Consider the following 25489-nt stretch of genomic DNA (forward strand, 5'->3'; position numbering starts at 1 on the left):
TGCTACAACTGACAGATTTTTTTCTTTTTGTAGTAGGAAAACAGGAATTCAAGACATACAACAAGAAATAAATCGCATACCCTGCCTTTAATAACTGGTCTTTCTCAGATGATTTTTTTTAGTTTTCTACGTTCAGCTTCAAAAGCTGCTGCCACTGTCTTTGAGAACGTGAGGAAGTTTAGTTTGGCTAGAGTTGATGTAAAGCAAGACTACTTAAAATGATGTTACCAGGTGACATCTTACGACAGTTTCATAAGCAAGAAATGCCCTCGTCGTTAGCAAAATATGATTTACAACTTTCTCTACACATGACATTCTGACATTATAGGCTCACACCTTCCCCTATTTTGATCAGTAGGCCTATTAGGAAAACTGAGATTTTAAGGTAGGCCAATGTATTTTTATCAGCACTTGAAAGTGGAGCGCTGTTATTCTAGCAAAAAAACAAACAAAAAAACACCTTGCCATATAGCGACTACCTTAATAAATAACACTAGCTTTTTCGACACTGCCCAAACCTATCCGTAAGCTTTCCATTTCGAGTTGTATTAATGCTATGCTGTCCAGAGCTACAGTACAAATACACTGTGCCGCCACTGTTAGTTTGTGCAGATGAGTTGTCCCATTACCCACGCCTCCCACGAAATTTCCTCTGTAAATCTTAGTCTTAGGTCGAACAGCTCATCTGGTTGCTCTTCCTGAGCTGGGACAGCATGACTGGCGGACTCAAGGACAACATACCAGAAGAGGTAGGACCTAATTCTAATTTTTAACGTTTACCTTTACTTTTTACAGTTAGCCTACGTTATAGTATATTATTTTATAAACGAATGCTGCATTTATCCCCCGAGTCTTTATGAGGGACAAGGTCTGTATTTGACGTTATTCTAATACTATTCTAAATAATTATAATCTGCAGCTTACCACTTTTGAGGAACTTTATCTCCTATTTCTGTGCACAGCGCAGCATTTTCTCGTTTTTCTAGCCCACTTGCAGTGCCTACCATTTTAGCCAAATTGGAAATAGGCTACTTTAATCTGACAGTGGTTACAGCGAATTCCCAGCAGATTTGGCTAATGTGGGCTGTAGCGGAGGCTATCTAAATCAAACCGTATTTAGGGTCGTATTAACTTTTCCAATTATTGTGAAAAAATGTGGCGTTATTTCAGTGAAAGTTTTCACTGGGATAAACAGGCGGCTGGCTCCCCTGGTGGCGAGGCTATATTTGGAGGGGTGTGGTGCCTCCGCCTAAACTATGTTTTTTCAAACTTTCCTACACTAGGGAAAATGCAAAGAGGATCTTAAATTGCACAACGGCGGTAGACAACCTTTTCATCATTCTTCAAATTAATTTGGTTGTTTCTATTTGATTTTCAGGAGTATATTCAGGCACCCTTCATAAGAAAACAAGGAAACATATACAAACCAAATAACAAAGACATGGATAACGACAGCATCCTTGAGAAAAATGCGCTGGACGTTCATACGAAGGAAATCGATTTGGTAAATCGGGATCCAAACCATATAAATGACGAAGTTGTAAAGGTAAGGACAGTTTTTTCACAACGAGCAAATTGTACTGTAACCATTATATGTTAAAGTAAAACTCCCAGACTTAGCCAACAGAAAATATACTAGTTTATTCAGCAATTTTAACAACTGCCTTTGGAATGAAACCAACTAGGCTATGTAAATCTAAGGGCTTACTGAAAATGCATTTATGTGAATTCTGATCCTCTGTTCCAGGACTTGTTTAACATATTTAAATGCCGGCCTCTTTCAAGTCAAAATCAGTGCAGTGTGGGGCATGGGACTCTTTCCTTACAAAATAATAATTATAATGATGCAATTTTCTGCGATTTAACATGTATCCAAAGACTTGGGGGGGGGTCACCACAATATAGGCAGGAAAGGGAAGGGAAAACTGGGAAGTCTTCATAATATTACTCAAGAACATGAGATTTCACTTAGATTTTGTTCGCAATTTTAGTATTATCTGTATGACTACAATACATTAGTGAAATCCAGTGCATTACATTTGATGGTTTTATGTTGTATAATTGGTACTAATCCCTTTTTGGTCCTCGCTGCTAGTCAAAAACTGCTCACAATAGGAACTGTGTTTGTGCGTGTATATGAGAGAGAGAGAGAGAGAGAGAGAGAGAGAGAGAGAGAGAGAGTATGTGAGAGAGACAGAGACAGAGAGAGGAATTACTTTTGTGAGCTTTCATATCAGTGTAATTAACAGCCAAGAATAAAAAAAATAGCTCACCAGATGATAATAAGGTTGGTATGCCACCCTGGCTGCAAAAATACAGTCAGGTACACTAGCTGTAATTTTAATTAAAAGTGCCTGCTAACATTGTACTGCTGGGCATTAGTACAGTTCTCTACAAAACTCAGTTACTCATCTCTCACCAATTGTTATTGTTTTATTGTTTCTTTGAAAGTATGTTTACAGGGAACTTACAGTGCCTTGCATAAGTATTCACCCCCTTGAATGTTTTACCCTTTTATTGCTTTTATAAATCAGTCATGGTCAATATAAGTTGGCTTTTTGGACAAAAAAAATCACAAAAAAAGCCCTCTTTAATGTCAAAGTGAAAACAGATTTCTACACAGTTATGTAAATTAAATACTAACTACTTACTAACCGAGAGTGAGGTCATGCAGGCAAATTATCAGACTGAGGCCGTAACGTATCGACCGAGCGATAGCGAGGTAGATACGGCAAAGCCGAACTGCATGACCGAACGGTCGAGGTTAGTAAGTTGTTTATTATATGGCATTTTTAACTCTTTTCATTTTGAGAATAAATGGTAATTGTAAATAGAAAACATGTCGTTTTGTTCAGCTCTCAAGTCTTCTCACGACACAGTGTTTCAGGTGTTGCCTAGCAAACAATGACTTGCTAACTTCAAGTTACAATAATCAATAGAAAACGGACAACAGGGCTCAGCTTAAATGGCTTTAATTTACAGTTAAACACAAGGTTTTCAAACTTCATCATCACTTTCAAAAACACATTTTCGCTGCTTCTGAATTGTACTGACCTGTACTAAGTCCTATAAAGTATTACCCGATATCAAAATGTTCGCGAATTCTTGAGTCTTTATTCTTCAACTGTCATCAACTGTCATGGTACCACGACATTCAACTGGTTTCCTGTTCTCAGATAATTTCATAATAGGAGTCCTGATTCTATCAATACATGCTCATGGCTGTTGATATATCGCACATTTTTAAGGATGTAATGTTTAGTACTTGGTACATGGCAGGTGCGTAGGGAAATAAGGGCCAGGGTGGGCCAGTGCCACTATGATTGACAGCGGGTCCACACTAGCCTATCGGAGGTGTCCAAAATGATTGACAGCTGGCTCACCCCGTCGGAGTTGCCCGTTAACTTTACATTCAATGAACGGCTACAAAAGAGCAACTAACCATAATGTCACATTTAATGTCTCACACAACATATATAGCCTACACTTTGAATGCAGTATTAAATATTACAACTATTTACAGAAGTTTCGCTATATGTTTTGTCAGTGTTTACTTGCCTGCGCATCATTTGGATTGGGGAAAACGGGACTGATAGGCGGTAGCCTAAGAAATAAACATCCGTTGCTGCTAGTGCTATGCCAACACTCGGAAGTTTTGCTGAGAGAAAATGCTAGCCGTTCAGTAGAAAATGTCAAAACAGACATCGTTGTCATCCTTTTTCAGCAATCCTTCCAAGAGGTTAAAATTAGCCCCCACGGTAAGAATATGATTTTAATATTAGCAATCATAATAATAACAATACTAGCGTTGGGTGATGTTAGACCTAATTAAACACAGGTGTATTTTACTCCAGTGTAAGCCTATTTAAGAAACTGGCCCTGCATATTTGTTCTCTTCTGAATGCAAAAATCTTCCAAATCGGGTATCTCAATAACTGGTCTACATAGGCCTTACCTACCACCATTCTTGCCTGTATTCGTGAATCCTAGGGAATGGCGCCCCCTTTTTATATATATATATCTTGTTCCCTCTAACAACACAACCTATAAAGACCTGCTGCCTCTTATGTAGGGGTTTTAAAGTAAGAAAAATAGAAAGAAAAAAAGGTCCACACTCTTTCACTAAAGGTCCACACTGTTTTACATTTCTCCCTACGCCACTGGTACATGGTATCACTCATTTTTAAGATTGATTTCACCGGAGTGCAATAACAATAGTTATCTCCCTCTGGAACGAAATACTGTTTTCTGATTGGCTAATGGGGTGTACAATAAGTTCGTATAGATGGACACCTCGGACGTAGTCCCAGTAGAAAAGTTAAATCGCCGTTCCATATCAACGCTCTTGAATGGTTACCATTGACAACCAACGTAACGTTTGTTTTTTGACAGCTAGGATAATTCGAACAAAGATGGCGGCGTGTTGGGAGAAGTAAGTGGGAAATGTTTTATGTGAATTAAGCTATCTACACGACTTTTCAAGTCTAAATTGACTCGGTTCGTTGTTTATGTACTCCACGAATGTTGCAGAGTATTGTAAGTCTTAACTGAAAGTCTCGAATATTATTTGTAGGCGGCTGCTAACGCGTAGACGAAAAACCCATTCAAACAGATAGTAGCTCACACGGCTAACTCGCCGACTCGATTGTGAGCCTTCGACCAAAATCACCAAACTTGACCTCCCTGTTGCTCTGTCCAACTTCACCATCAACGGAAATGTGGAGTTCAACTTTAAATAGTAAAACCTTATGAACAACACCTTTGTCCGTGTGTCCGTTTACAGAGGAGAGCTCATGAGGGTCACTTTGCAGCAATGCCCGGGGAAACTAAAGGTCATATGATAAGACCAGTTCCACGCACTACTTTCTCTAACGGGAACACTAGGCTTCAAATCAAGAATTCATCAGGTTATTATGCATATTTAGTTTCCGCTAAAGATAAAGGAAATTCTAAATAATAATAATAAAAACATTTTTGGATGTTGTAAACAGGAGATAAGCGGGATATTATCTTTGTAGAACTGTACAGCTCGTCGGCCGTTATCCCTTACTTATCAGACCGCAGACCGGCTAGAATGTCAAAACGCAGCTGGCATGACTACCCATTAGCCAATCAGAATGCTTGTACTGTCGTTGCCATATCAACAGAGGTCCAGCCAATTGGTGCTAGAAGTCTCACAATTGACCCTTCGCTAAGCCACGCCCAAAAACCGCCCCAGGCCAATCGTAGTTTAGCAACGGGTAACTAAGCGCGGAGGACCTGACAAACTTTTGGCAAAGTGAAGATTCCGAAGCACTGTGCCTATGGGTTGTGCAAAACCGACAGCCGATACCCAAAGAGTTTGGAGGGTTTTCCATTCCCAAAACTCAATATGAGAAATGCCGTGAGTGGATAAAGAAGTGTGGGAGGCCCCAATCGCAGCTGAATGTTTACAAAGAACACTTACATTTGCTTACAACAAGCTAATGTTAGCAAGCGAGCTAACTCATCTCAGTATTGCTTGCATATAATTACGGTCCTTTGTTCACAATGCACATATTTTAACGTAAAATGAGACTGTAACAGTGGTGGTCCGTCAGGGCCTTCAAGGCCTTCTCTGCTGGCCTAAATATCATCAGAAAATAAATGTAATAAAATAAATTTTACTTTAATATTTTCTTCCCATAAATATGTATTCAATTATTCCCTATAGTCCATTATCTTCATTTCATAACTTCCAGCGTTGTTGAGCTTTCATCCAATCATATTTCAGCTATCGTGTGTTGCCACGCTCCGCGAAATCTTCCCCAAGAACAGAAATCTTCCCTGAGGCCTTCAGAATTCACATTGAAGGCCCGTGTACATCTGATTGGTTATCACAACTGGCTGTTTCATTTAATTTAAGTTGAATGAACTGAAACAGACAGTTGTGACAACCAATCAGATTTTGAGTTGGCGACACTGGGCCTTCTAGAAGGCCCGGAAGATTTCTTTCCTCGCGTTGAACGTGACACGTAAACGTCCTTTGATTGGATACTGAGGCAGACCCGTGCAGTGCTTCAGTGCTCAGTTTAGGCCGCGTTCACACTAGACTTCTTTTTTTAGAAAAAAGCGCCGCCTTCTGCGCCTTTTTTACATGCAACTCTATGGGAAAAAGCAAAAAGGCAAACGCCTTTTCAGAAAGGCGCCGCCTTTTATAAACTTCTAAAAAAGCGCAACCTCCGACGCCTTTTTGAGTTCAATTTTCTCAACTTTTCAGAAAGGCGCCGGGTGACGTCAAGCGCCTTTTTGACAGCTGACCTATCAGGACGAGGAGAGTAGGTAGTCGCGTACCTTCCCTAGTAACCTTCTATCTTAGTTTAACCGACCAAACGCAGTAGACCATCGTATTTGAACCTAGAAGTTTTTAGTTTAACTTTTTTTTGCTTAGATTTTTAGAAAGTTACCGAGAAATAGACACTGTACAATTTACAAACCACATTATTGTATCTGAAAAATACGTCTAAGAGGATTTGCGAGGTGTCTGAGCTATGATACCTAACTAATGTTAGCATGCTACTAGCCGTTAGCGATTAACTGTGTTTTTGCAAAGCATCTGCCCCAACTTTCTTTTCCCGACATTGACATGTACATAATCCATTCCCATAAACCGGAGATTTCAAGCGTACAGAAACTCTTCTGAGCAGGCAAGAGTGCCAATATTGGCTAACGAGTTGTAGCCAAATTCCTGGGTGAAGGGCTAAATAGCTTGCTAGCTTTGATAATACACAGCCATTACTACGACTGTATCAATGTGCTGCGTTTCACTTTACAGGTCAGTCATTCCCTAAATCTTTAGCTATTGTATATTTAGGTTGTCACATTCAACAGCGCAACATATCCCCTAGCGTTTTGAACTTTCTGTGAGTTGTGACCGTATGTTATGACTGTAATGTGTTTGCATCAGACACAAATATGGCGGTGCTTAAAAGACAGTGACGTCACATAATATCCATGAATTCTGAAGCGCTCAAAAGGCGCTGAAGGCTGCGCTTTTTTCTTAAAAAAGAAGTCTAGTGTGAACGCCGCTTTAGCTGGCTAATGCGAAAACGACGTACATGCTTATGCTAGTTGTTTCAATTGGTAAGACTAAATATACTTACATTAACCAACTCATATAAACTAGTTTACACCAACTTGATAATTCCAGTTTTTGATACAATTACAACGCCATTTTCAAGACGGAACTTTCAAGAAAAACTGGATATCGTGAGGATGGGAAGTTTATTGAAACTGCTTTGCAGGTGGGACAATGCGATGTTTAGTGGACAAACTTGTTAAAGCTTTCGGTGGACTTAATAAAACTTTGTAGACTAATCCCTGAAAATCGCCTTTTATTTTTAAGTTGTGACAGTAATATCCAAGCGATCATATAACTGAGAGTTTACTACTCTTAATGTATTGTTAATACGGGTGTATTGATTTTAAATGCTCCGGAAATATTAATAAAGTCTGTTGTACTCGACTATGTTAAGGTACTCACTGCCTTTCTGTATAAATATAATGGTTCTAGAGCCATGGCGTCATAATGATGGTATTAGGAGGCGGATTCACTCCGTTTAACATCGTGTAGGACACTTTTTGAGATCAGTGGTAGGACATCGCTGAAGGCCCAGTCGTGAAATGCACGGACCGCCACTATAAGATACATATCTACTGTTCGCGTTTGACATACTGTTGAATGTATTTTGGCACTTTGTTAAGTGTCCAACATGAGGACAAGCTAATGTTATCAAGCTAGCGGATAGTTAACTCATCTCAGTATTGCTTGCAAATGATTACGGTTCTTTGTTTAGAATGCGTACATTTTGACGTAAAATAAAATGGTAAGAGACAAGATGCAGGCTCGCTTTGACATACTGTTCAATATATTTTAGCATTTTGTTAAATGACGGCCGACACACGACTTCCCCAATCCGATTGCTGCTCTCCCTGTGTCAGTTCCTACGTGGGAGCATCAGGGGGGTTGCTGGAGGTTTCCATATGTATTTTCCCATTGTCTGACTTCGCGCAGATATCATGTATGTATCCCTCAAAAGCATACTGAAGCCCCTTTTGCCTCGTTCTTTCAGAGATCTCCCCTGAACTCCAGAAATTAGTTATTATCTCTCTGAGGACGTCAGATAACGGCACTTATCATTGAGATTGATATGCCAGGTACGAAAGCTTGTCAGGCGTAGCAACAGTAGTTAAGGTGGGCGGGGCTTAGCGAAGGGTGAATTAGTGAAATGGGGATCAGTGTGTAGTGAATATGTCTCAAGTGATTAGAGTATAACGACACCTGTGTCTGGAAGGTCCATTTACTGGTCAGTATGTGTAAATCTGCCTAGATCAGGCCGTCCTCACAAACTGAGTGACCTTGCAAGAAGGAGACTAGTAAGAGAGGCCACCAATAGACCTATGACTACTCTGAAGGAGTTTCAAGCTTCAGAAGTTGAGATTGGAGAAACTCTGCATACAAAGACTGTTGCCTGGGTTCGTAACCAATCAAAGCTTGTGCCATATTCCTTCCATTTCTTGATGATGGATTTGAACAGACTTTCAGGGGATGTTAAGTGCCTTGGACATTTTTTTGTATCCTTCCCCTGACCTATACTTTTCAATAACCTTTTCTCTGAGTTTCTTAGGGTGATCTTTGGTCTTCATGGTGTAACAGTAGCCAGGAATACTGATTACTGAATACTGACCAGTGAATGGACCTTCCAGACACAGGTGTTGTTATACTTCAATCACTTGAGCCACATTCACTGCACACTGATCCCCATTTCACAAATTGTGAGATTTCTAGCACCAATTGGCTGGACCTCTGTTGAATTAGGTCAGTCTATTTAAAGGAGGTGAATACTTATGCAATCACTAATTTTCGTTACATATTTTTTATTTAATTTACATAACTGTGTAGAAATCTGTTTTCACTTGGCCATTAAAGATAGCTATTTTGTGATTTTTTTTTTTTTCCAAAAAGCCAACTTATATTGACCATGACTGATTTATAAAAGCAATAAAAGGGTAAAACATCCAAGGGGGTGAATACTTATGCAAGGCACTGGTAGCTAGCTTATATAGTATTGCTGTCAAACGATCAAAATATTTAATCGCGATTAATCGCATTTTTGTCATAGTTAACTCAAAATTAATCACGATTAATCGCAAATTTGCATCTATTCTAAATGTCCCTTCAATCATTTTTTTTTTTAATGCTCTTATCAACATGGAAAAGTGGATTGACTTGCTTTATGCAATGTTTTATTTTATTGAAAAACAACATTGCCAAACAGGGCGGTACAAAATAAAATTATAAAATGCACATTTCAGATAAACAAGGACTCAGCCTATAGTCCAGTTAAACCATGGCTTAATATTTTCTTTTTTTCAAGTTTGCTGTGAACATAGAAGTCAGGCCTCTTATTTAAAAAACAATGAACCGTAACAGTTAGGTGACCAATAAAAGGTAAGCCTACTACTTCTGTGTTTTCAGCCAACTGCCTGTTGACATTTCAGACAACAGTGAAGCTAGCTTTTTTTTGCACAACACAACTTTTAAAGGTAAACTTTCTATTCAGAAGCTTTTTATCATCCATTTCGCCGTATCGCGTTCACCATTCACTTAAACGTAACGTTAGCCTACTACACAGTTTGGGAGAGCAAAAAGACAACGCGTTAATCGCGCGATAAAAAGATGTACGGCGTTAAAAAGGGCTTGCGTTATCGTCGTTAATAACGCGCTAAACTGACAGCACTATTATATAGCAATAGCGTAGCACTGACAGGTCTGGTCACACATTTTAGTTAGGGTTAGGGAGATGACTACACTGTGCTAGTTCTTGCAGTTGGAAGATTTAACAATTGAAAAAAATCCTGTAAGCTCTGAATTTACGGGCCATTTGTTTGACCCCCCTGCCTTATAGTACAATTCAAATTGTGCAAGATGACTCAGTACTAGCACAATGCTGCATCATCTTAACAACAAACATTCATACTACCTGGAACCAGCTAGCATTAGCAGTGGAACTAAGCCTGAGTTTGGCCAGCAACATAGCATCAGAGGGCCTTAACAGAGGCTAGAAAGCAACAGATTACAAATGTATTTGTCAGTTTAATCGTTAAGGATATTCAGCCCCTGTCATCAATATAGTTAGACAGACAGTTTTTTTTGGTTTTAACCAAACCTGTGGAGCCACATTGCCTATCAGCACCACTTAGTTTTCTATTATGTTTATGTTAACACATTTTTTTTATTGTATTATTATAGTTAGCTTCTAATATGTAGGCACTCTGATATTCCTCTGAATGAAGGGTGCATTAAAAATCAAATTAATTATTATTATTATTATTATTATTACCTATTCAGACACTAAAATCAACCGGAATGTTGCATATACAGGTTTCCCTCACTGCTGATCTGTGGACGTCATGCACAATTGACACTTATATTACAGTAAACTTCACATTACAGTCGATTGGGTGAGGAAATCTCGATTATTGTGCACAAGCCTGCTATCACAGAGTCACACTGCTCTTAACATTGCATAAAAGCTGACAGAAATGAGAGTGGGGCATGTCCATCTTTTGTACTTCATCATGACAAAGGAAGCAGCATGAACTTGGCTTTGGAGATTTGCAAACATCATCTCAGTTTCACTGGACACAACCACTCACTGAAGCTAGCTGTCAAGGCGCGACTTGACTAACAAGAGATAGCAAAAAGGGTGGATGCAGCATGATGTGTGATGAGTCATTTCCATCACTCAGCAGTGGCGACTTCTGTCTTAAACAACTCAGCGTCAAGGAGAAAAAACTCCAAAATAACTGCAACTTATTGGAACTCAACGTTTGTGATGTTAGAATGACTGTGAACCATAAATTGGTGCAAACTGTTCTGGCTCACCAAGCCACAGACTCGCCATGTGTGGACCCTAAGAGCCTCACTCGTGTGTGTTCAGTTACATGTGTGGACCCTAAGAGCCTCACTCGTGTGTGTTCAGTTACATGTGTGGACCCTAAGAGCCTCACTCGTGTGTGTTCAGTTACATGTTTGGACCCTGAGAGCCTCACTCGTGTGTGTTCAGTTACATGAGCCTCACTCTTGTGTGTTTAGTTACATGTGTGGACTCTGAGAGTCTCTGTGTGTGTTCAGTTACATGTTTGGACCCTAAGATCCTCATTCGTGTGTGTTCAGTTACATGTTTGGACCCTAAGATCCTCACTCGTGTATGTTCAGTTACATGAGCCTCACTCGTGTGTGTTCAGCTACATGAGCCTCACTCATGTGTGTTCAGTTACATGACTCGCGTGTGTTCAGTTACATGTGTGGACCCCAAGAGGCCTCACTCGTGTGTGTTCAGTTACATGTTTGGACCCTAAGAGGCCTCACTCGTGTGTGTTCAGTTTCATGTTTGGACCCTAAGAGCCTCATTCGTGTGTGTTCAGTTACATGTTTGGGCCCTAAGATCCTCACTCGTGAGTGTTACATGTCAAACATTTTGTACCCAGTTGTTTTTAACCCAACTGACAGTGTTCTAATGGCCAGAGAGTCTGATATGGCAGCTATTTGTTCATTTAAGGGCTGCAACAATAACTGCATAACCAGCATGCCGTGATGTTAGGTGTACCGCGGTGTTGAGCCTGTCACCATAATAACAGTCATAACAGCTTGTTGAGTGCTGCCATCCTTATGTAGCTTTTGGCTTTGTCTGTGGTCTTGTCTTCACGTATCTCAGATATTTTCGAAAACTAACCTTTTTTATCAGTTTTGATAAGGATTGTATCCACAGTACACACGTACAAAATAATACACAGAATATTTAGCAAGCACGTCATTGTAACCTTCTGGTTGACTGACCATTAATCGCTTGGGAAAACACAAATTAAATATGTAAATATTGCATTCAAATAAATGTGAATATGACATGCAACATGTAATCATAAGTGGATGTTATGATAGTGATTATGGCAACATTAACAGACAAGATAAGACACGATTAATTTGTAAAAAGTCAAATGTATAATGTAAATTGATAGAAGTGTATTGCAGGAAACAGAAGAGAAAGACATTTTGAATTTAAGTCAAGTAATTCCCGAAAAAGGCTAAAACGTGAAGGTTTCTAGGGATCTATTTGTATGAAACTCTGGGATCGACCTCAGAATGTTGGACACATGAAGTTTTGTGGAAATTAGACAATGCTTTGGGGAGACACAAGACATCTACTGGCTAATCGAAACGGATTGCCATATAGTAACTTTTTGTCAGCATCATCTGTAGATGATGAATGCCAAATTTCATGAAAATCAGTTAAAGACCTCTGTCTTGTTCTTTTTACTTTTTACATTTTTAAAATAGAAGACCTGTGAAGCAAAGAAACTTTGAGTTCATGACTTGAACTTTGACTATGGATGGGTGTGAATTATGTCAGTGCCACCTTGAGGTCCATGAGTATCGTTTTATGTGTCTGAGTAGTAGTCTGCTTCTTCCAACCTAACTGCAGAGTTTGGTGTTTTTAGAACCTTAGATTTTTGACAAACACTCTCAGCAGAGACAAATCAGAACGAGTATAATAATAAGAAGAAAAACAATAGGTTTGACGAATCAGAACAAGTATAATAATAAGAAAAACAATAGGTTTTAGGAATCAGAATAAGTATAATAATAACAAAAACAATACGTTTGACGAATCAGAATAAGTATAATAATAACATAAACAGAAGGTTTACTGCTTGGACCTCAAATCAATAGGGTTTTCTGGGTCCAGGCAGATTTGCAACAGTTGAAAAGAAGGGTGGAATTGGAGGTGGTTCAGTGGCTTTAGCAAGAGAAAGAACAGGTGGGATTAGTTGTGGTTCAGTGGCTTGTGCAGGGAAAAAAAGGGGGTGGAATTGTGGGAAATATAAAAAATTACATTGAAACGGGCTGAATGATTTGTACATTGTTGTGTAAAAAGTTATTGACATACAGAAAATGTATTTGTTAGAGTGCCCCCTACTAGATTTTGCGACATTTAATTTCATGAAGATCGACCATTCAAAAATGCAAATATGGATTACTGCAATTTGATTGGCCGTTGGCAGCCACTTGGTACCATTTTGTACTTCATGCTGGCATAAGTAGGCCTAGTACAACCACACCGAAGTTTCAAATTTACAGTTAAAATGGCTGTTGAGATATTGTTACAGGTCTAGAGCCCCCAATGGACAGAATTTCACGAAATGTGGCATGAGCCCAAAGAATGTTGTAATGACTAACTGTACTGAGTTTCATGAATGTTGTAGTGACTGAATGTACTGAGTTTCATGAGTTTCACAAGGTATTGGCCCATTCAAAAGGGGCCACACCCCAAAGTTATTTTACCAACTTTTTAGCATGGTCTAGAGATGAGATGAGTTTATTTTTTTCCCTGACTTTTTTGTGGAATTGAAATAGAATATTTTTGGGGTGAAAAATTCACAGGTAAAGACCTATTTGATTTGGTAAATTATAAGGAATCAAATAAGAGGTTTTGTTCTGACCCATTTTGTAATTTTGGATGAAGTCGGATGAGCAACCTAAATGTAACACTGGCATCAGGTGAAATACAGATTATAATGAATCGTTTGACAAGAAATAATACACAATGTTTTCATGAAATCCCAAGAGTCTCCCATTGACTTCAATGGGGCTTTTCTTCTGCATAAAAATAATGGTTTGGAATAGGCCAATATAGTATTAAGCATGAATAACAGCCAGATATGTAAACTTGATTGAAAATTAAAGATAGGAGAGTTGGACCTGGAGATTTATGGTTTGGGCAGTGGTGAAATGCAGAGGTTGAATATTAAATGTCTGACTTCAATCAGCTGATTTTCTTGTTAAAACCTTGGGTTTTAAATAGAGCCAACAGACCTTCAAAGTACTCTTCAGGTGTTAAAACTTCTTTGTTCAGCTCTCACTGTACTTTGACATAACACCCGAATATGGTATACTGCTTCTGTCTACTAACAATCACCTTTATTTTCCCACAGGTAGAGTTTGAAGATGTCATTGCAGAGCCAGCAGGGACTTACAGCTTTGATGGTGTGTGGAAAGCAAGCTTCACCACATTCACAGTCACCAAGTATTGGTGCTACCGGCTGCTGACAGCACTTGTTGGCATCCCTCTCGCACTAGTGTGGGGCATCTTCTTTGCTATCCTCTCTTTTGTGCACATCTGGGCAGTGGTGCCCTGTGTTAAGAGTTACCTGATTGAAATTCAATGTGTGAGCCGTGTCTATTCTATTTGTGTGCATACCTTCCTTGATCCCTTGTTTGAGGCCATGGGCAAGTGCTTGGGCGGCATACGAGTGTCCTCCACCAAAGTAGTGTAAAAAAAGGATGTAGAGGGTTTGAAAGGATTTTTTTGTTTGTATGTTTTTGAATTTAATGGACAGTTGTGAACTGTTCTGCTTTTACTATAAAAAACACCACCTCTTCAATTCTTCTTTACTTTAGCTTTTAGGTTAGCCTGGTTTTAAAGTGTGTATCACATCAAAAGGTCACCACACTGCCCTCTGCCTTGTCCTGCTGACTTAGACATAATAACACATAATTCATTCTTTGACTTCAGACACAGAAGTATCTCATAAATTAAAGGGGGCTAATGATAAATGAAATAAAAATAAACAAACTGATTACTGATCATGAAAGAGGGGTTTTCATTTTCTTTGACAGAGTTTGAGCTGGGAGGAAGATAATGCCACTGTCACAGTTACTGACATTCAGCACTGATTTTCAGGCATAGCCTTTGTTTGTGTAATCACAGTGTGTCTGTGAAAGTATGTCGTCTGTGAAAGTGAGCCCACAAACCCCCTGCAGAGTTATCTCCCAATGGGGCATGTGTTGTGTTGGTTTATATCTCAATTGGTCTTTCCATGTTTATGTATCTTTAACTGCTGTTTTCAGGATATGCTGTATCATATATAATATGCTGTATTATTTCAAAATAACACAAGTCCTTTCATGTTTATTATTTCCATATATAAAGCAGATCACATTAAAATTAGTTTATTTTCTGTTGTAACACTGTGAGACATTGAAGTATATAGGTTTCATAACCCTACCTTTGGGCCTTACTCAAGTGTAAGATCCTGTATTTCTGCTTTCTGCACCCTTTAAAAGTTAGTAATTTATCGCATGTCACAAGTGTTCTAAGACTTCAGGTGGGTTAAAAGGTCTGTGCCAAGCACCCTTTAAGACTTTGAGTCTACCAACCAGTGCCTTATTGACCTGACTTTATTGATATTAATCTTTTTAGAACTAAAGCATCTACAGTGGGTACATATAATTAAATTTTTTTTAACACATATACACTTTTATTTATCTGTAACAAGAACAATCCAATCCCTTAATAAACACAGCACCAGATCTGGGGTATCTGCCACCTGTCTGACACTTTCAGTCTGTGCTGAGAGTAGGAGTGGTGAGTGGGGGAGTTATGCACAGTTATGTGTTCGTTGTTTTCATTTTTAATATGATGTAATGTCAGAGGGCTACTGTGTCCTGTTAAATGTGCCATTTTTTTTTTTTTTCAAGAAAAACTACTTGTCAATTCCTGAGGCATACATCCTCTCTCCTTATTTGTTTTGTTTAACACTGACTGCCATACACACATTCGGTCATCTGAAAAGAAGTCATACGAATCATCTCAGTTTTTAGGTCATTAGAAAGTTCTTTTGAGGTTCCCATGTTGCTACTTTCCAACAGAGAATGAAGGGGAAGCACACCTAACAATTACCAATGTTGAAAGAGTTTTTCATGATTAAACTGCAAACTAAGTTACAACCAAGGGTCAATCAGCTAATCAAAATAATTTTGTGTTTCAATCAATCAGCTTTACGTGACTACAGGTATTCAAATCAACACACTTCAAAGGTTTGATTTGATATCATACAACTCAATAATGCTACATTAAGATTTTTTTGTCTGAAAAACATCCCACTATCCAACTTTCTTTAGAAAGATGTTTTTTTATCAAGAGAGAGCAAATTAACATGCAACCTCAAAGGGGTGCCCAAACTTTTGCATAAAACTGTATATAGAGCACTTAAAAACAAAAGGAGTGGAACCTCCAGTCAAGGTAATACAAATATACAATGGCTTGCAAACCATCAGTTATGTGATGTAAATACTTTTGTATTCAGCGTCCCTGGAAGTAATCACCCTTTTCTGGTTCCTGTGTATGCTGGAAGCATTCTTCTTCTGTTGGTGGTACGCAAACAGCTTTAGGTGCATTATGGCCACCTTCTGGTTGTAGTAGTGCATTACCAACTACCAGGCACTCAACACAACAAGAAAAAATGTTGTCCTGTGTATGCCGAGTATTAACCACAGGTCTGTAGACATTTTACAAAATCAATGTATAAACCCCAGGTATAGTAAGGAAGTTACAGCTTAGTAATTATAGTAATGTAACAGTATTTAGCAGACACTTTCGTCCAAAGCTCACAAAACATTAAAGCAAAAACATTTTAAGTAAAAACAATCAATTAATAATAATAATCATAATAATACCAAAACTATCATTATATTTTTAAAATATGCCTTAAACAAATGATCCAATTAGACAAATGATCCTTAAAAAAGGTGAGTTTTAAAATGCTTTTAAAAAGTACCAAGGCTGTCACACGTAATTGACAGCACTAGGTAGGTCATTCCACCTCCGAGGTTCCATGAATGAAAAGAGTCTTGACTGCGATCTCTTCCTGCTGAGAGAAGGTTTGCACCACGGACCTCAGTCCCAAGTCATTTATCAAACGTTTGTTCACAGCCTACACCGTTAACTTATGTATCGTTTTCCGAAAAGGTAACATTACTAACTAGAATGCGTTTCGTGAACGAACTGCAAGAGTGTGCTTGCTCTGCAGTGCAGTGGCCAAGTGCGCATATGTTGTTGAGGGGCCTCACAGACTGATATCTGAGAACAAAATCTGTATAGTACTGTGTTTTCTGTGTTCAGTACAACATTGAATGCAGGTTGTAGAATGAATCTGCCAGCCTTCCAGTGTAACCGTCTGCAGTGACACTGAATACACCTTTTTGTTTTCAACCAATATATTTCACTGCACGAAAACCAAGATTATCGGGCCCGTAAACGCTGTGATACACCCGCGAATGATCAGCATTAATGGTTGATCACGGATATTCCCCCGAAATATCCGTCTGCCGCAAATCATCGGAATTTCCCAGGAAGGAACCTCGAGGGGAGGGGGGGCGATGTGGTACTTCTCACCTCCCGCTGACAGAGGTGCGAAAGACTCTTATTAGCATATTGACTGTAGCCTCACACACAATACAGCCATTGGTTGAAAATTACCAAGATTTAAAATGAAACTGTCTTGTGATTGGGGAAAGAGATTCTTCCCTATTGGTCACTTTCAACTGACAAAATCGTAGCCCCTCCCATTCACAGCTATTGCCTCATAAAAACGAAATTAATAATTTATGTATAATAATAATATTATAATAATATACTAATAATGGTTATATATGAAATTAATTAATTTCTTATTAATCATTTAAATAATCATAATCATAGTAGGCCTAATAGAAAGGCAGTTGCTTTAGACAAATCGAGCATTGAAGACCTTAGTCAGGAATTGAAAACCAAAGCTTTATTTACAAAGACAAACAGACATTACATCTGAGAAGAAAACCAACGAGAAGGAAAAAACAGCAGCAGCAGTAACAGCGACACATCACTGGGACATTTTTTTTTTTTTTACACGGCTTTAATACTGGCGGAAATGTCTCTTTGCAGCCTCAGAGTCATACACCGGTGGTGGTAGTCTTGGCGACGGTGTGCCGACATGAAGCCTTCTGTGGTGCGTCAGCGCATATCTGGGGTCCAGGTTGAGTCTTCCCTGCAAAGTCGCACACAGGTCAGAGAGCTCGTTGCTCCTGAAAGCAGGCTGCCGCACGATCCAGCCAGTTCCCCAGCCAGAGGACCATGCGCTGCAATTACTGTAGCCTACAGCTGATCTAATCCTTATCAATCTTACCCTCTTTCTTCTCTGGCGTAGACGGGATGCAGACTTAATGGCTGATGCCTGGGCTGCAAGGCTTGGCTGGCTGTATCTGTAATTCCTCCGTACAGTTTCGTAGTACGTCTTACAAGCCGCTGGAAAACAAATAATTAAGTTCAAAGTTAAAGTTAAGTTAAAAGTTAAATAGCAGATAACATCGTTGTGCTACCTCAGATGCCACAGATAACAACAAACTGAAAACAAAAGTAATATCTAAGATCACTTACTTAAAATAAGTCCAGGGTCAACACAGCTCATGTCCGGACATTGGGACAGGGCCGCCACCAAATCCGTTGTGACTGCCTCGTTATGCGGTGAGCTCAATCTGTGAAAAACAAAATGTCAATAGTTTAGTTGAATGATAGAGAATGATACACCGACTTTAGCTGAACAGATCCAGTATTTGTCTTTAAATCTCACCCTTGCATTGGGTCATATGGCATGGCGTTATCCTCTCTGTTGTGTAAGCGCCTCACTGTTTCCTGTAGTAGTACAATACACATTTTCAGAGTTAAACAGGCATGTGCAGTCTGGCACGTTTCACAATGATTTCTCTGAATAATTGACATGGCTTGCGGGCAAAGTCTGATGCCTTGTATATCTGTAAGAAGAAATCACCTAAAAATAAATAGACTTACGGCGATTTTTGGATTGTGCGCCCTTCGCTTCCTGGGCGGCTCTGGACAGCTGCAGCTGTGATGCGGCGGTAGGAAATTCCCGTTGAGAGGGAACTGGAGTGAAGAACTGGAGTGAAGAACTGGAGACGTTGACGTCTTGGTCATTGGCATTCTGGCAGCAGTTTAAATTCCGCGGTTCAGGTTGAAATTGTTGGCGGGAGTGATCTCATTTGTCTCGCGAGACCGTTCGTGCGCCCACGACGCGTGTGTTTGGACGATGGCTATTAGTCAACAAATAAATCTAAAGTACCTGACACATAAGCTTGGGAAAAATATGGAATTATAATCTTTTTATGGAGGTCTAAATTGCTGGGGACAAAGCTGCATGAAGAATATACAATGTATGATTTTGAGTATATTAGTGCAGCTATCTTTAAAACAGACATTGGTATTTATACAGTACATAATCACTTGTGTGTCATCCTTTTCTAAAGTGCCAACACTCAATTACACAGTAAAAAGTGGTGCTGGGTTAAAGTTAATTGCACTAGATTAAAATGTAAAGATTTACTCAATTCAATGTAGCTTTTGATTAAACAAACTAATATTGTCTTCAGAAAACTGTAACGTGTCTTAGAAAACTGTAACGTTCTGCCAATCTCTCCATTCCATAAGATTATCTTGGATGAGCATGACAGATGTGCTTTACGAACAATGTATCACCAGATGTACCCTTACAACTGTATAATTGAGGTTGACTGTTTTAGCATGACATGCAAAAGGATATCATATCTCAATGTAAATTACTCCATAGAAGGATCTAGAGCAAAGAGATCAGCGTATAATAAGTGGTGTGCCAACACTAACAGTTTTGAGGTGCCCATCATTGACCCTCTATCTGAACCAAGACCAGCTGTTATAAAGCAGTTCTTAGTTGTTAATGTCATGACAAAAAGTACCACATGCAAACATGTTCTAGCTAAAGTTTCTAGGCTTAATCCCCATCCTGACAGACATTTTTATGGAAAGCCAGTAGAAGTTTGGAGTTTGCAGGGAGCAGACACCACCCACCCAGCATCGTTCCTCCCTGTAGAACGCATTGCTGGGAGATGTGTTGTACACACATCCACTGTGCAGTTAAGCAAGACAAGGGAAAAGGTTACTGTTGTCATGCCACTCTGCACACTGGCTGAAATGTAGCATATTAAGTGCTAAATCCTGTAGGTGACTGTAGTTCTGTACACTTTGCTAATGACAATTTGTAAATATTTTCAAAAGATATAAAAATGAGAAATTATTTTCTTGTGTTCCCTTCTTTTTCTCTGACTGTAATCATACTAATTACCAAGCTGAAGTTTTAATGAAATATGATTGATGCAACCGCCGTTCTCCACAACAACATGGATTAACCTGGATGGCTGGATGTAGTTTCAGAACGAACGTCAAAGATCTTCAATGGTAAGACTTGTCGGTTGTGCCTCTGTTGGTGTTTCGTAAAACGTGAGTTTTATTAAAGCATAGCGTGTGTATTGTGAAGCTATTTCATTCCGAGATGGCAGGGGAGTAAAATGCTCCGCTCTGCTGCTGGTATACAGACAGCCGGAAAGGTTAACAAACGGAATGAAATAGCTACACATTACACACGCTATGCTTTAATAAAACCCACGTTACTCAAATACTGGTTAACACTGTTAGAGCGGGTGTGTAAACTGTACCTGAAACTGTTGCCACTACATTCGTTTTAATATTTTGCACTCTCTATCTAACCACTCGTTCAGGTGTTTTCTTGAGTTGGTAAAGCCAACTACTGCACACGTAGTTCCCGAACCACTTTTCCTCGTTAAGTTTTCCATCCTTTTTCACACTGTGTCTCTGCGTCGATATCGGAGATACCTAGCAAAATAAACCTGAGCCTGGGTGAAGGCTAAATAGCTCGCTAGCTATCATCACTCTATTCACGATTGTATCAATAGTATATCTAGGTTTTCTTTGGTGACTGTTGTCGGGCCTTTTGAACTGTCTGTGGGTTGTGAACGTAAACAACTCGCTAGCTATTACTACTACTGTATCATGATATAAAGCTTAATGGTGGTTTTCGATTTACATGATTTTTATGGCATTTAAGAGATATAAAGCTTGATGGTGGTTTTCGATTAGCATGATTTTTATGGCATTTAAGAGAGCTTCGCCTTCTCCTATCTCAACTGATCTAATTTCAGTTGGCTTGAGTGGGTGACGTCACAATGGCTCAACCTTCCACCATGTTAGTCAATGAGAGAAAAAGGTGATGAAAAAGAGGAATAAAAAAGGAGTGGCAAGGAGTACCGCCACGAAAAGTCATAGCAGGTTGCACCGGATCGGGCCGGACGTTTCGGTGCTTGAATGGCGTCTCTATCTCAATCGGGCGAGGAGTAGTTAGCTGCAAGAAAAACGGGGAGAATAAATAAATAAACTAGAATGCGTTTCGTGAACGAACTGCGAGAGTGTGCTTGCTCTGTGACAGAGAGAACAAGTGCCAATGAATTAACATGTATTTACATCTACTTAATCAGTGTAGTGGGGCCTTCTTCCAATATATTTTAGCAAGCAACCAAGCTCAACCATTATATTTTGGCTCCACTGACGTTTAGACATATGAGGGTATCTTTGTTGTTCTGTTTTTGTTTGTTTGTTTGCTTGTTTATTGTGAAAGGGTCTAGTGTGTTACATTTGGTCATAGCCTAATAGTTCCAGAGTCTCGTTATACTGACTTACTGAGCTAAGTGAATTGTTGAAATTGTTATCTTGGTAAAAGGAAACATCTCTGCAAACAATATTGGAATGAATGCGGTTACATAGCCAGCTTTACTTAAAGTTTATTGTAAGATAGGCCTATATGTTAGACTTAATGCAGTTAGAGTTAGACTGTAGGTCTAGTATCAAACGTAAGCAACACTTTTACTGTATAGCTAGAGAGCACGTGTATCACATTGGTTTATAGTCTGTCAAATTAGTTCTAGTTATTGGTGTTCGTTGGCATAAAAAGTTAGTCTTCTCTTATAAGCCTATAGTACATCTGATTAGAGCTAGCAACCATGAAAAACCTCTTCTGAAACTAAGAAGGATAACTATGACTAAATGTGACTAAAACTAATATGCATTTTTGTCTTAAGACTGAATCTAAAATAGCTGCCAAAATGAATACATCTCAGTGTTCATTTTGGCAGCTATTTTAGATTCAGCAGCTATTTTAGATTCAGTGCATATTAGTTTTAGTCACATTTAGTCATAGTTATCCTTCTTAGTTTCAGTCTAGTTTTCGAAAACTGAGCACACTACAACAGCTACGCTGTGTGTACATCCTCAAACGTTTTTCAGTTAACCTAATGATTCAAGGTCTCTCATGAATCATTACTCCCAGGACACGGGTTAATGTTAACTCACGCTATCGGTCACAACAAGTTACTTGGGATATGCTACCTCATAGTTAGCTAGCTAAACGTTTACAGAGGCTAACGTGAAGCTTCAATCAAAAATTATTAGCTAGCTTTCCAAGCTAGCTGACACAACCTAAACACTCGACTGCCCCTTTGAAGTCAACTTAACGTTGGCTAATATATTCTAATAACTAGTTATCATTGACAGTTACAAGCTAATTTACCAAACTCCTTTCTGTCCTAAATTGAGCAGTTGCTGGTGTGAGCTACAATATGGGAGCTAGCAAAGCCATTTCTAGCTCTACTTCACAATACTGCTGCCTAGTGTAATAAGTTAACGTAAAACATAAATGTTTATAAAGTATCAGACATAAACAGGATACAACACACCAGTTACCAATTGATATTATGTGTTTATATATACCGAAAATGTCAGTAAATCCAGATGATGATTATGCTGCTGCTGCTGTTGGTCCCGTCGCAGGTCCCGTCGAAAACCCTGGAGTCGCGACCCTGTCAGTTGTTTCCATGTGAAATCAATGGAATGCTTCACTTTTTGGCGCCGTATTGACAACTGTCTGTCACTCGCACACTGTGCTTGTAAATTATTTTTCAAGTTTGCACGTACCTATTTATGCGAGTGAAATACTCGCACTGTAGAGCCCTGGAAGGTGTCTCTTAATATTCCTACAGTTGAATGGAGAACGACTGATAGAGCGGGTGACGTCACAATGGCTCAACCTTCCCCATGTTAGTCAATGAGAGAAAAAGGGGATGAAAAAATGGAATAAAAAAGGAGTGACAAGGAGTACCGCCACGAAAAGTCATAGCAGCTTGCACCGGATCGGGCCGGACGTTTTGGTGTTTGAATGGCGTCTCTAGCTCAATCGGGCGAGGAGTAGTTAGCTGCAAGAAAAACGTACGGAATAAATAAATAAATAAAGAAATAAAGAAAACTTGACGATAACAATACTGTGCTTCCCTTCGGGCAAGCACACTAATAAGAACAGTAAGGAACAGGAACATCGTTAGTGGATCACACATAGAAAATGTTGCACCCGCCGCACGGCATTATGGGGCGACTATGCCGGCACGTTACAGTATTATCATTATTTGTTAAATTTAGCTTTGTGGCGAAAGGTATTTTTTCGCTTCAATGTCGTTAAACGAATACGTTATTTTGCGCATAGGCATACGTGATATTGTTGGAGAAAGTTTGTTTTATAACTAGAATGCGTTTCGTGAACGAACTGCGAGAGTGTGCTTGCTCTGTGACAGAGAGAACAAGTGCCAATGAATTAACATGTATTTACATCTACTTAATCAGTGTAGTGGGGCCTTCTTCCAATATATTTTAGCAAGCAACCAAGCTCAACCATTATATTTTGGCTCCACTGACGTTTAGACATATGAGGGTATCTTTGTTGTTCTGTTTTTGTTTGTTTGTTTGCTTGTTTATTGTGAAAGGGTCTAGTGTGTTACATTTGGTCATAGCCTAATAGTTCCAGAGTCTCGTTATACTGACTTACTGAGCTAAGTGAATTGTTGAAATTGTTATCTTGGTAAAAGGAAACATCTCTGCAACAATATTGGAATGAATGCGGTTACATAGCCAGCTTTACTTAAAGTTTATTGTAAGATAGGCCTATATGTTAGACTTAATGCAGTTAGAGTTAGACTGTAGGTCTAGTATCAAACGTAAGCAACACTTTTACTGTATAGCTAGAGAGCACGTGTATCACATTGGTTTATAGTCTGTCAAATTAGTTCTAGTTATTGGTGTTCGTTGGCATAAAAAGTTAGTCTTCTCTTATAAGCCTATAGTACATCTGATTAGAGCTAGCAACCATGAAAAACCTCTTCTGAAACTAAGAAGGATAACTATGACTAAATGTGACTAAAACTAATATGCATTTTTGTCTTAAGACTGAATCTAAAATAGCTGCCAAAATGAATACATCTCAGTGTTCATTTTGGCAGCTATTTTAGATTCAGCAGCTATTTTAGATTCAGTGCATATTAGTTTTAGTCACATTTAGTCATAGTTATCCTTCTTAGTTTCAGTCTAGTTTTCGAAAACTGAGCACACTACAACAGCTACGCTGTGTGTACATCCTCAAACGTTTTTCAGTTAACCTAATGATTCAAGGTCTCTCATGAATCATTACTCCCAGGACACGGGTTAATGTTAACTCACGCTATCGGTCACAACAAGTTACTTGGGATATGCTACCTCATAGTTAGCTAACGTTAGCTAGCTAAACGTTTACAGAGGCTAACGTGAAGCTTCAATCAAAAATTATTAGCTAGCTTTCCAAGCTAGCTGACACAACCTAAACACTCGACTGCCCCTTTGAAGTCAACTTAACGTTGGCTAATATATTCTAATGACTAGTTATCATTGACAGTTACAAGCTAATTTACCAAACTCCTTTCTGTCCTAAATTGAGCAGTTGCTGGTGTGAGCTACAATATGGGAGCTAGCAAAGCCATTTCTAGCTCTACTTCACAATACTGCTGCCTAGTGTAATAAGTTAACGTAAAACATAAATGTTTATAAAGTATCAGACATAAACAGGATACAACACACCAGTTACCAATTGATATTATGTGTTTATATATACCGAAAATGTCAGTAAATCCAGATGATGATTATGCTGCTGCTGCTGTTGGTCCCGTCGCAGGTCCCGTCGAAAACCCTGGAGTCGCGACCCTGTCAGTTGTTTCCATGTGAAATCAATGGAATGCTTCACTTTTTGGCGCCGTATTGACAACTGTCTGTCACTCGCACACTGTGCTTGTAAATTATTTTTCAAGTTTGCACGTACCTATTTATGCGAGTGAAATACTCGCACTGTAGAGCCCTGGAAGGTGTCTCTTAATATTCCTACAGTTGAATGGAGAACGACTGATAGAGCGGGTGACGTCACAATGGCTCAACCTTCCCCATGTTAGTCAATGAGAGAAAAGGGGGATGAAAAAATGGAATAAAAAAGGAGTGACAAGGAGTACCGCCACGAAAAGTCATAGCAGCTTGCACCGGATCGGGCCGGACGTTTTGGTGTTTGAATGGCGTCTCTAGCTCAATCAGGCGAGGAGTAGTTAGCTGCAAGAAAAACGTACGGAATAAATAAATAAAGAAAGAAATAAAGAAAACTTGACGATAACAATACTGTGCTTCCCTTCGGGCAAGCACACTAACTAGAATGCGTTTCGTGAACGAACTGCGAGAGTGTGCTTGCTCTGTGACAGAGAGAACAAGTGCCTATGAATTAACATGTATTTACATCTACTCAATCAGTGTAGTGGGGCCTTCTTCCAATATATTTTAGCAAGCAACCAAGCTCAACCATTATATTTTGGCTCCACTGACGTTTAGACATATGAGGGTATCTCAGAGTTTCGTTA

The 25489-nt window shown here is 39.2% G+C and overlaps 1 protein-coding gene across 1 annotated transcript; it reads left to right on the forward strand.

Moving 5' to 3' along the window:
• Positions 1 to 614: 614 nt before the first annotated feature.
• On the forward strand, positions 615 to 15391 carry cav1 (caveolin 1). Its single transcript, XM_080842957.1, has 3 exons — positions 615 to 749; positions 1379 to 1546; positions 14014 to 15391. The coding sequence occupies exons 1-3, from the start codon at positions 714 to 716 to the stop codon at positions 14353 to 14355; spliced, it is 546 nt and encodes a 181-aa protein (XP_080699083.1). The 5' UTR covers positions 615 to 713; the 3' UTR covers positions 14356 to 15391.
• The last annotated feature ends 10098 nt before the right edge of the window (positions 15392 to 25489 follow it).

This window comes from Sprattus sprattus, assembly GCF_963457725.1.
Source record: "Sprattus sprattus genome assembly, chromosome: 7".
Classification (NCBI taxonomy): Eukaryota; Metazoa; Chordata; class Actinopteri; order Clupeiformes; family Clupeidae; genus Sprattus; species Sprattus sprattus.